Source organism: Mesoplodon densirostris, chromosome 12, assembly GCF_025265405.1.
Source record: "Mesoplodon densirostris isolate mMesDen1 chromosome 12, mMesDen1 primary haplotype, whole genome shotgun sequence".
NCBI classification, from domain to species: domain Eukaryota; kingdom Metazoa; phylum Chordata; class Mammalia; order Artiodactyla; family Ziphiidae; genus Mesoplodon; species Mesoplodon densirostris.
The window spans coordinates 16556618-16569419 of record NC_082672.1 but is presented as its reverse complement, the minus strand read 5'-3'; the positions used below and the strand labels follow the sequence as shown (position 1 = coordinate 16569419).

At 37.5% G+C, this 12802-nt stretch overlaps 1 protein-coding gene across 2 annotated transcripts in view; it reads right to left on the bottom strand.

Annotated features, from left to right (window-relative positions):
- The window catches only part of LATS1 (large tumor suppressor kinase 1), a 42004-nt gene that overhangs the window by 8862 nt on the left and 20340 nt on the right, over positions 1-12802 (bottom strand). For both annotated transcript variants that reach the window (XM_060114971.1, XM_060114970.1), the window contains 4 exons: positions 7555-9068; positions 4480-5062; positions 1406-1588; positions 1095-1201 (listed from right to left, as the gene is read on the bottom strand). In XM_060114971.1, the coding sequence (XP_059970954.1) occupies positions 1095-1201; positions 1406-1588; positions 4480-5062; positions 7555-9068 (2387 nt within the window). The remainder of the gene's footprint in view (positions 1-1094; positions 1202-1405; positions 1589-4479; positions 5063-7554; positions 9069-12802) is intronic.

The window sequence follows — 12802 nt, the reverse complement described above, 5'->3', positions numbered from 1 at the left end:
TAGAAATACAATTGATTTTTACGTGGTACCCTTATATCCTACAACCTCGCTAAACTCACTTATTAGTTCTTTGGAGTTCTTCAGATTCCCTGGGATTTTCAGTATACAGTATTATGTCATCTGTGAATAAAGCAAGTTTTTTTTTCTAATCTTTATGCCTTTTATTTTTCTTTGTTGCTGTATTACGCTGGCTAAGACTTCCAGAACTTTGTTGAGTAAGACTCATTAGAATAGACATCCTTGTCTTGTTCTTGAAATTAGGGAGAAAGCATCCAATTTTTTACACACACAGCACCCACACAAATATATATGTATTTATACATATGCATATACTTACATATATACATATATATTAAAATGAAGGGGAAATAAAGACACTTTCAAACAAATCTGACACAAACCTGAGAGAATGCATTACCAGTAGACCTGTAATAAAAGAAATTCTAAAAGAAGTTTTAAATATAATGTATTAAGTGCAATGACAGAAGTTGTAACTTGAGGAGAGCATCATAGAAAAGATGATTATCTTAAGACATTCTCAGAGAATGATTAAAATGACCAGGAGTGAACCAGGAAGGGGGGAAGGTTGTGAAACATGGGAGAGAAAGAAGGATATTCCAGATGGAGGGAATGGTATGAACAAAGGAACTGAGGACAAATTTGGACTTTAGCCCACAGACAAGGCCACTAAAGGGTTTTTTAATGGGACAGTTTATGGTCAAAATTGTGAGCAGCTTTTCATTTAAGTGCCAGGGAGATACAGACATTTGTTAGTAGTTTGGGGCTAGAATGTGCATGAAAGGAAACAAAGCCAGCAGCCAGTAGTAAGAGTAAACTGGAATACATCTTCAAAAGGTACTAAAAACTTCTATGAGAATGAAATATGAATGTAGTGTATGAGTGAGGAAGGATATGAGTATGGTAACACTGAGATGATGGAGATAAGAGTTCGCTCATGGAATTTTAGTGGGTTCCTGTATCCTTACAAGTTCTTTCTTTAATTCTAGATTAAGATGCTCAAAGTAAAGGACTGATAAAGGTGTATGGTACTGGGACTTCATAACAATTCTTTTGGTATAGATTCTATACCTTACCTTCACTTGGGTTTCAAATGGTGTTTGTGCCAGGAAAGGAGGTTGTCCCACCAACATTTCAAAAAGAATGACACCAACACTCCACCAGTCACATAACTGTGTATAGCCTAAAATAAGATACCAAAGTTGTGGTTATTCATAAGCACTTTTAAAAAAGTGCTCAGAATTAATACAATCAAAATTAATAATAAATCAACAATTTATACTGAAAAATTAATACTTTTATTATAAGCCTGAAACGAGCCACATTCTAATGTAGTTTCAGCTGGTCTAAAGGCATACTGAGATTATTTATGAAACAAACGTTTTACCTGTTCGTAACAACACTTCAGGCGCAATATAATTGGGAGTCCCAACCAAAGAATGTGCAAGACATCGCTGGTGCTGGCGTGCAGCTCTCCGCTCTAGTGGCTTCAGTCTATCTCCACATCGACAGTTAGAGGGGTCACCCCATTCATTACTGAAATCCATACTATCTTGCCGTGGATGGTCACCTGTATAGTAAAAAAATAAATAAACGAAAAAGAAAAGCAACAAGAACAAGAGTAAACCTAGTCTGTTTAACCTTTTGACGTCATAGTTTAGAGTTAACAACGCTTCCCCTTGTTGACAAGCTGAGACACAATGTATGGCAAATCACTGATGGTGTTTATTAATAATTAGAGCCTGCACTCTTGAAATATCAATAGGACAAGTTTTACTCTAAGAAAAATAAGCCTAAGATGCAGTAATTTACTCAATATTAAGTGATGACGGTAAAAATCATTGAGTAGGTAGGATTGAGAATTTGATACTCAGACTGCTCTGCAATACTACTCCAGACAAAGTTTCAAACAAATTAAGAGTTGTGTTTCATTCATTCAGCAAATGACAACGATAATAATAAAGACACTATTCTTCTCTCAGGCAGCTTCTCTGCAGGGGAGAAATACAACAAACAAATACATATATAAGAAACATAGTGATGCATTCCATACAGAGAATCAACATGGGGTGGTGATACGGCAAATGTTCTAGGGTGGCTTGGGAAGACCAACTGAGGTGACATTTATAAAAAAATAAGAGGAACTCAACCATTTGAAAACCAGAGCAAGGCACCTACACAATCCCAGCAGCACCACAGAGAAGAGCAGTGTGGTTCGAAAGGGGGAGAACGGTAGGAAATGGAGCAGGAGCCAGTGCACAAGGTGTGTGAGCGAGAGAAATGGTCTGCTTTTTCCTTGAAGTGCAGCGGGAAGATACTGGAGAGTGTGAAGCAAGAGAATGAAAAGGTCTGATAAATGTTTAAAAAAGAAAAGTTTAACTGCTGTATAGAGAATAGATTATAGGGAGGACAAGGGTGAAAAAGAGATCAGGTAAGAGGCTGTTACAGTTAAGTTTGGACTGTGATGGTAACAGTGTACATGGAGAAAAGTGAAGAGATTGAAGATACATTTAGATATATTTAGAGGTGGAGCAAGCAGGACTTACTGAGGGATCAGACGTGGAGGGTGTGGAGAAAGAATCAAGGATGGGTGGCGGTGGTACAATTTACTAAAAGGGAGGGGGAGAATTAAGAGTTGTGGACTGGCAATGTTAAGTTTGAAAGGTCTATTAGGAATCCTTGTGAAAGGGAGAGGCTGTTTCTGAAGAGAGAGATTTGGAAGTCATTGATGTAGAGCTAGTAATTAAAGCCATGACTGGATGAAATCATCTAGGAAAAAAAATATTTGAAATTAACCTAACTGTAATAATCATCTAGGATGTCTGACTAAAATACAATTTCTACCCTCAGTGGAGATTTTCAATCAGAAGACTGGAATAGAGCCTAAGGATCATATTTGTAAGATGAACCCCAAGTAATTTAGGTGAATCTGGGGAGACATTAAATTATGTTAAGCTGAATATTAAAGTAGGTTCAGGATCTACGCCTAGTAGTATCTCAGGTCTATCCATTTAATGTCAATCTTCTTGTGTTCACAAGAAGCACTGGAGGCCAGTTATACTTACCTCAGAGGATTGCTGCAAGCATTAAATCAGAAAATATGTAAAGCACCTAGTCATAGGAAGTATTCAATGAATGCTCGATTGACTTACACTTCCATTAGTGCTTGGAGGGATGTTGGTGAGGCAGTGTGTATAGAAGAAATAACATGGGCCCCGTAAGCAGACAAACCTGAGTTCAAAGCCTAGCCCTGACACTTATTTTCTGTCTGACCAGGGGCAAGTTTCTTATTCTAACTTAGCCTCAGTTTCTTCACTCTGCCTCACAATGACATTGTGAAGATTAAACAGAATCATGTACATAAAGTGTTTAAGGTTAAACAAGTTGTATAACAGTCATACAACAGAAGCCTAAACAGTCGTGAAAATAAATGTTATATGCAGGAACACAGATGAACCTCAAACATATAAAGGAAGTCAACACAGACGACTATATATAGAATGATTACATTTATTTTTATTTATTTATTTTTTTTTTGCGGTATGTGGGCCTCTCACTGTTGTGGCCTCTCCCGTTGCGGAGCACAGGCTCCGGATGCGCATGCCCAGCGGCCATGGCTCACGGGCCCAGCCGCTCCGCGGCATATGGGATCCTCCCAGACCGGGGCACGAACCCGTATCCCCTGCATCGGCAGGCGGACTCTCAACCACTGCGCCACCAGGGAGGCCCTAGAATGATTACATTTAAATAAAGGTTCAAGAGTAGGCAAAATGAAATAATAAATTATTTAGGGATATATACACGTATGTGATAAGAGTGTAGAGAAAAGTAAAGAACTGATTATAGAGTTCTGAAATACTCCTATGGAAGAAAGAAAAGGAAGTGATTGCTTAGGGTCGTCAAAAGTACTAATATCTAGTTCTTAAGCTGAATGGTGGGTATGGGGCTTCATTTAAAAATTATTTTCAAATTGTTATTCGTCTGACATATTTCAAATTAATAAAATATAAAGAGGGCTTCCCCGGTGGCGCAGTGGTTGAGAGTCTGCCTGCCGATGCAGGGGACATGGGTTCGTGCCCTGGTCCGGGAAGATCCCACATGCCGTGGAGCAGCTGGGCCTGTGAGCCATGGCTGCTGAGCCTGTGCGTCCGGAGCCTGTGCTCCGCAACGGGAGAGGCCACAGCAGTGAAAGGCCCACATACCGCAAAAAAAAAAAAAAATAAATAAAATAAAATAAAATAAAGAGATTAACTCAAAAATGTTAATGATATTTAGAAATAATTAATTCTAGCACACTCTTTCATTTTATAAATCTAAGTGTCTAAAGGACTCACCCACATTTATCCAGTGGAGTCAAGACCTGACCCAGGACTTCTGGCTCCCATCCAGGGATAATACCATCTTATATTTTATTGCATTATAAATCATATGCATATGTCCAAATTTTATGAATTTACTCACCACTCTGATAGTACTTAGAATCATGTGTCCATCTGAAGCCAGTGCAGAGGCCGAAGTCAGTCAATTTAATATGACCATCACGATCAATCAAAATGTTATCAGGTTTAATATCTCTATGAATAAAACCCATTTTATGAACACTTTCAACCGCACAGGTAAGTTCTGCTATGTAGAATCGTGCCAGATTTTCTGGAAAGATGCCCATTCTAATTAATAGGCTCATCATATCACCCCCAGGAATATAGTCCATTACAAAGTATAAATTGTCCTTGTCTTGGAATGAATAATAAAGACGAACTACCCATTCGTTGTCAGCTTCGGCCAGGATATCTCTCTCAGCTTTAACGTGAGCAACTTGATTTCGAAGCAGAACATCTTTCTTTCGAAGAGTTTTTGTGGCATATAAAGCCTTAGTATCTACTTTTCTTGCTAGACAGACTTCACCAAATGCTCCTATTCCTAATGTCTTTATCTTCACAAACATAGACTTGTCCATTTTAGCCCTCTTAAGACGGATGTAATTAGACTCTTTTTGGCAAAGCATCTTTCTCATTTGATCTTGGGCATCTTGAGATAATCCAACCTAGGCAAATAAACTAAATATTAAATGAGGAATTATCTTCTATACCAAATATTAAGACATCGCTTGGAAAAAATTCAGGCATATACTTAAAGGTTAAATGCATAATAATTTTTAATAAAGCATGTTAGAAATCTAGAATATACTTCAGAGAAAATTAATGATCAGAAGTGCAGCATAAGAAATAGTTAACGGGACACACAAGGTGAGTGTATATGCAGAGTCTGCTGTAGAGAGCAGAACAAGGAGGAGATATCAATGGTCAGCTTTCTACTCTTCTCTAATTCACTCAAAAAACTTGTTCCCAGTGTGCAATAGCCAGACATGTTAACATGCACCCTCATCTATCTCTTCATGCATATTCATCCCAAACTACGTAATTAGATCGCTTTCATTATATGCATCTCTTTCTGGAATGCCTATGCCTCAAATGGTCTTCTTCTCATTTTATCCTTCATGAAAAGAAATTCTTCCACTTCAGGTTCATTTATTCTAAAAAACTGATGTATTAAGAACAAAAGAATGTCTTTCCTAACCTAACCACTCATTAATAGTCAGTCTTTCCTTTTATCTTTCTCAGGGCATTAGAGTAAGGGTAGGACTCACAGCCACCACTAATGCAAAATGCAAAGGGTATGTCCTACCTTATTTAAAAGGGACAACTTTTTTGATTACAAGGTATCTTTTAGATATTTTGGAATGTTTCAAAGAATAGTCAGTGTGACTTACGAAGATACCAAAAAAACAGATAAAAACAAAACGCAACGTCTAAGTAGACATGGAATACCTCGATTCAGAAGGAATGAATAGTTCATTTTTGACTAGTTAATGCAGAATTAACTTAAGAATTTAAATAGAAAAGGAATTTGATTTGAAAAGTAGAGTATAATTCTAGAAATGCAAGACTAATTAAAATATAGCAACCTCATGCTTCTGTTAGGATGCGCGTTTGCATGCAAAATCTTTTAAGGGTGGCATGCCAGACTTAGTACAGAACTATTTCTCTAAAAATCTTACTTGCCTACACAGTAATGGAGGCTACAGAAGTCAGCAAAGCTTCCAACACCATAAAAGTTTAAATCAGCTATTAGTGAAAGTGAAGAGGAAAAAGGAAAAATAAACTAAGAAAATACATACAGACAGACTTTAGTAAGAAATTCTAAGAGCTAAATATGGATAAGTCATACAGGTTATCATGGTATTTCTCACCTCACAAAATTTAATTTATAGCAGGAGTTAACTATACTGTGAAATCAGATTTAGAAAAATCATTTTAAAAGAATGGCTCTCTCAAGTTTCATAAGGAAGTTTAACACAAATTTAAGCCTCTTGGCTTTTGAGCACTAGATGTAAGATTAGGAGCCAAATCTTTGAACTGTAAACAGAGGATAAAAATAATAATGAGAGTACCACGGAAATATCTAGTGAAGAGATCTACATGGAATCAACAACAGATATTAATCTAAAGTATTTAATTATTCTGATCTCCTTTTTAGTAGTTTAATAATTTCAACATATTTTTCTAGTACATTATAAAAATAAAATTAGAAGGGGAAATAACTGAAAGGAGATGTGTCTGACACTTTCTAATTAAGACCAATCTGATGAATAAGCCCCCAAGCCCAAAAACTACTGTAAATAAAAATAAATGTTTCATAAGTTTATCAAGAGATGGGACCCAGATATTTCTAGTTTATTTTAAAATGTAAGATAATGTGTAAACTCTAGAAAAAAACCCTTGCTCCAATTTCCATTAAAGGGATTATGCATACCTAAACTACACACTGTAAACTGTATTTTTCTTAATTTATTACAACTGTATTATAAAAAATTCTGAGTAAATCATGAAATGCTAAAATAAAATGGTATAATCAAAAATACTTAATGTTTACTAACTTTTAAATAATTGATAATATATTTAGGATAAAAAGAAAGAAAAATACTGGACCACAGTATTTTAAAATAAACAACAAGCAAATACATAATCAAGTATAAAAATGGACATTTTAAAAGGTTTTATACTCAGCCGTAAAGAAGAATGAAATAATGCCATTTGCAGCAACATGGATGGACCTAGAGGCTGTCACACTGAGTGAAGTAAATCAGACAAATATCATATGATATAGCTTATATATGGAATCTAACAAAAAATGGTACAAATGGACTTATTTACAGAACAGAAATAGAGTCACAGATGTAGAAAACAAACTGATGGTTACCAGGGGGGTAAGGAGTGGGGAGGGATAAATTAGGAGATTGGGATTGACATATACACACTACTATATGTTAAATAGGTAACTAATAAGGACCTACTGTATAGCACAGAACTCTATTCAATATTCTGTTATGGCCTATATGGGAAAAGAATCTAAAAAAGAGTGGATATATGTATATGTATAACTGACTCACTCTGCTGTACACCTGAAACTAACACAACACTGTAAATCAACTATATACTCCAATAAAAATAAAAAATTTTTAAAAAGAGGTTTTACCCGCATCATTTCGTTCTCTAATTGTTTTTTACGATGTAGACGCTGCTGATGAGATTTGAGTACATTTTCTACATGTTGCTCCATAAAGAATTTAAATGCCTGAGGAGAATAACTTTGGATACGAGATTCCCTTCGCTCTTCATCTTTCTTGTTTTTCCTAACGGTGATAGGTGAAGTGGTAATCTGTTTCTTTTCTTTATCTCCATTATCAACATTTTCATAACTTTTCTCACTCTCATCTTCCTTGGGCAAGCTCGGCTGTTCCTCTTTGCTAGATTTATTGACTGATTCATATGGAGGAACAGATGGGTTTTGGTGTAGCAGATGTTTGGGATAAGGTGGTGGTGGACCTTGATAGTTTGGAGCTTCAGCAACAGGCGGCATAACGGTCATATTTGAAGTGGTACCCTCAGAAAAAGGACCAGGTTGAACAGTTTGAATTGGCTGTGGTATCCAAGAAGGGTGTGTAGGTGCTAAAGCAGTCTGCAGCTCTGGTTTCAATACACGTATACTTTTCACAGGCTGTTGAATGGGAGCTGGTGTAATAGCAGTGACTGTTGTAGCCGAAGGCTGTGAATTAGCAGAATGACTTGTTCTATTTCCTAATGGGTTATTAAAAGAATTTGACCTCACTGGTATGTTAGGTTGCCATGTAGGGATTTCATGTCCACTGCTCGGGGATGACTGGGCAGGAGCAGAAGATGACTGAGGCCAAGTTGTTTGCAGTCCAGGTACATTAATGTTATAAAGTTCCATGTTATGACTATTTCTGTTTGGCACCATCATAGACTGAGGAATACTCCCATTTGTGTATGATGAAGGAGCAGCAGATCCTCCTGTCTGTAAAGCAGAAGGGCTTTGTCCATTAGCTGGGGTCAGAGGGTATGGAGGCGGTGGCTGCCGATTCACAGCGCCAGCAGGGACAACATTTTGGTGTATCATAAAATCAGTCTGGCCACTGCCATTCTGAATTCCAGGTCTCCCTGGTGGAAAGTTAAATTTGTTAGCACTCTGCATGATGATTGGTTGCCTGCCAACAGGAACAGAATTAATGCCTCTCTGTCCCTGATTAGGAGGATTCATTGGGGACGTGTTAAGAGGTGGTGGAGGATAGCCCTCCTGCCAGGCTCCAGGTGGAACAGGAGAGATGCGGGAGGTTACGTATTCCATGTTCCCAGAATAGCGCTTTGTTTGAGTGTTTGGTTCCCATGATGGGGGAGGTGGAGTTGCACCTCTTGGCGGGGGAGTCTGGCCTCTTGGAGGTGGTGGAGGAGTGACACTCCTGACTTGAGGAGGTGGGGGGGGGTTCACTCTCTGTCCGTTGCTAGGGTGAGCTTGAGTAAATGCTGTTATACCAGATCCTGACAAAGGTCTTCCTACCTCTGTCTGTGAGTTGGGACTTTCAGAACGATAGGCCACACTTTCTCCTAGTGGTGGGCCATGTCTCTGAGGAACTAAGGATTCTTTAGAACCTTTCCAGCTTTGTTTGCGGTTAACTGATTGTTGCACACTCCCTATGGGAATAAAACAAAAACAAACAAAAAAAACACGTTTTTTTAACCTCTTATTTTCGAAAAACTTAGCTTGGAATTCTAACACTACTAAATGATAATTCTCTTTCAAGAATCACAAAAATCAAATTTGAGTATGTGCTTTTATTTTACTTTTTAAAATTTTATTTATTTTTGACTAGGTAACACATTCTCATAGCTCAAAATTCAAGCAGTACAAAGGGACACCCACCCCGTCCCTTGGGCAACCAATGTCACTGAAGGTAACCAATGTCATCAGTAAGATATTTTAGGAATACACAGGTAAATAGTACTAGAAAAGGGAAAGGGAACCCTCCTACACTGTTGGTGGGAATGTAAATTGGTGCAGCCACTGTGGAGAACAGTATGGAGGTTCATCAAAAAAACTAAAAATAGAGTTGCCATATGATCCAGCAATCCCACTCCTGGGCATATATCTAGACAAAACTGTAATTTGAAAAGATACATGCACCCCTATGTTCATAGCAGCACTATTTACAAGAGCCAAGACATGGAAACAACCTAAATGTCCACTGACAGATGAATGGATAAAGAAGATGTGGTATATATATATATTATATATATATATATATATAATACACACACACACACAATGGAATATTACTCAGCCACAAAGAAGAATGAAATAATGCCATTTGTAGCTACATGGATGCAACCAGAGATTATCATACTAAGTGAAGTAAGTCAGAAAAAGAAAGATAAATACCATATGATATCACTTATATGTGGAACCTAAAATATGACACAAATGAACTTACCTAAAAAACAGAAACAGACTCAGACATAAAGAACAGATTTGTGGTTGCCAAGGGTGGGTGGGTGGGGGGAGGCGGGGAAGTGTTGGATTGGGAGGTTGGGATGAGCAGATGCAAACTATTATATACAAAATGGATAAAAAACAAGGTCCTACTGTAGAGCACAGGGAACTTATATTCAATATCCTGTAATAAACCATAATGGAAAAGAATATGTATATGCATAACTGTATCACTTTGTTGTACATCAGAAACTAACACTGTAGATCAACTACACTTAAATTAAAAAAAGTATACCTCCTATACATACTATTGTGCCTGGGTCTCTTCATTAAAAAAAATGAAGATTCTGTAGTAGTACATAAAGTGTTTCTTTACCTTTAAAAAATGTTATTACAGTTTTTCACTGTATGGATGTACCCAAATTTACTTAATCAGTTTCCCTACTGATGGCTGTTAAGGTTGTTTCCAGTCTTTTGTTTTACCCCTCCCCACAAAAAGCAATGAAGAATTTTGTACAGATACCATTTCATATATATGTTAAGTAGACAAATTATTAGAAACGGCATTATTGAGCCAAAGGATGTGTCCATTTGTAATTTTGATAGATATAACACTAATTTTAAATACATTTCAATATGGCTTTTAAAACAAAAAAAGGCAGTAGGGGATAATTAGCTGAACACTAAATAAGGTAGAGATTTTACAAAGTCTCTATTTAATGGAATTTCCAAATAAATTAAACAGGCAAGAAAACATATGATACCAAAAAAAATGAAGTATTTAAAATAGTCTGGTCACTAAGAAAAGTATAATACATTAAAAAATATATATAAAATACATTTGTATAAGATATGATACATATAAATAATACATTCCAGAAGGATTAAACATTTAAATGTTAAAGATGAAACCATACAAGTACTAGGAGAAAACCAGTGAACATTCGATAATATTGGGGTACCTCTTTGTACCTCCTGGGAAGGTCTTCCCAAGTATGACAAAGGGAGAGGACATACAGTAATAGACTGATAAATACATAAAACACTTAGCACCATTCAAAACAAAACAAGAAACACCCACAAACTTGAAGGGTCAACATCATCCTGGGAGAAAATACATTTAATAACACATGAAAAAAACCTGGTAAATATTCAGAATGTACAGTTTAACATTCTATTTCATCTAGGTTGGGCAGCATCTTGGGTCTACGACTTCAGGGAAAGTCATCACTCTGGGCAAGCTAGACAAGTCCTCTGACCACAGGCTCAGTCTCACCTTCCTCGGTTAGTCAGCTGAGGCCAACTGCACCAAGTCACTCTCCCAGCTTTTACCAGGTAAGACGAAATCTCTGCAACCCGCAAGTACACTGCCGTCCCTGCTGCTCTGCACCTCCCATAAAGTTCTCGTGTTCTTCCACTTCCTAAACCCTCCCACTGTTGCCCTCTAGACACACTCTGTTCTATAACTAGCAAATACTCCTCGATCACTAGCCTCTGCTCCAAGCTTTCCCCCCATGTCCTTAAAGCTGGTTATCATCTGCTGACATTACCTTCCTTTCAGTCCTCTGCAGTCAAGGTTTTCTTTAAAAATAAACTGGGCTAAAAGGGGGAACTCCACTTCTTTGCTCTCCATTTATGCTTCTAGATCATTGTTATTTCTGCAAACTCTTTTTTAAAAGCCAGTTCTTTAGAAGCTCATGCTATCTGTGGGAGGCCACATTCATTCCTCTACTGGTCACCCAATGAACACCTACTTGATCGCCCTCATTCACCCATAACTTTGGCATTCTACCCTAAGCCCTGACAACATTCTATAACTTCAACATCCACATGGATGAACCATCCATCACCCTGGTTCCGGGTTCAATCCCTGGTCAGGGAACTAGGATCCCACAAGCCGCGCGGCGTGGCAAAAAAAAAAAAGAAGCGAAAACTGGATAAGAATTTTGAAATACCAAGTTAGAATCCTGAACAAGTTCTGCAAAATAATGGGACATCCTCACTTGGATAACTCAATGAACCTAACTAAACCTTATGTCTAAAACCAGACTTATGATCTTTCTCCACCAAATCCTGTCCTCCCTTAGCGTTCCCTTTCATAATGTGAGGTATCACCATCCATTTTTATACACCAAAAGCCTAAGAGTCATCCCACTCCATTATCACCCACCATATGCAATCTATCGCCATGTCCTTGTCAATTTTACTCCTCCTATCTTTCTTATTTCATTCAATTTTCTCCACCACCATCTCCCTAGTCCAAATTACCTTCATTTCCTGTGAATTGTATTTCTTATCAAGTCTATCCAGACACCCTCCTTTGCTCTCTCTAATCCGTTCTCATCCATTGCAGCTATCTTTCTGAAACACAAAGTTAATCATGTCATTACCCTGCTTGAAATGTTTCCATAACTTCCTGCTGCTCTTAGGATAAAATCAATAGACAGTCCTGCATAGTCAGGCCCCTATGCACTTCTCCGTTCATATCTTATACTCTTGTTTTCAGGGTTCTAGCCACTTTCATTTCTTCGAATGTGACATCAAAACCTGCCAAACAAGCCATGCATAGGAACACGCTTCCTCATGAAACCCATCCCCATTAACCCTTGTCTTTCTTCAGATATCAGCTCTACTATCAGTTTCACAGGAAGGTTTTCTCTCATCTCCTTGATGAGGTCAAAAATCCCTCTATTATATAAGTCCACAGTACCACATAACTGTCCCCTCTTCATTCATACCTACATAGTTGTAATTCTACATGTATTTGTGTATTTGAGCTCCCATACTAGAATCTCAACTCCACAAAACGGCAAGAACTTTATAGTCAATGCCAAGCAAAGGGCCTGAAATAGTGGTTGATCAAGAAAAATTTGCTGAATGAAAAAATTAGGCCTCTTATAAATCAATTTAAAAAGACAAATACAAGATTAAGAAAGAA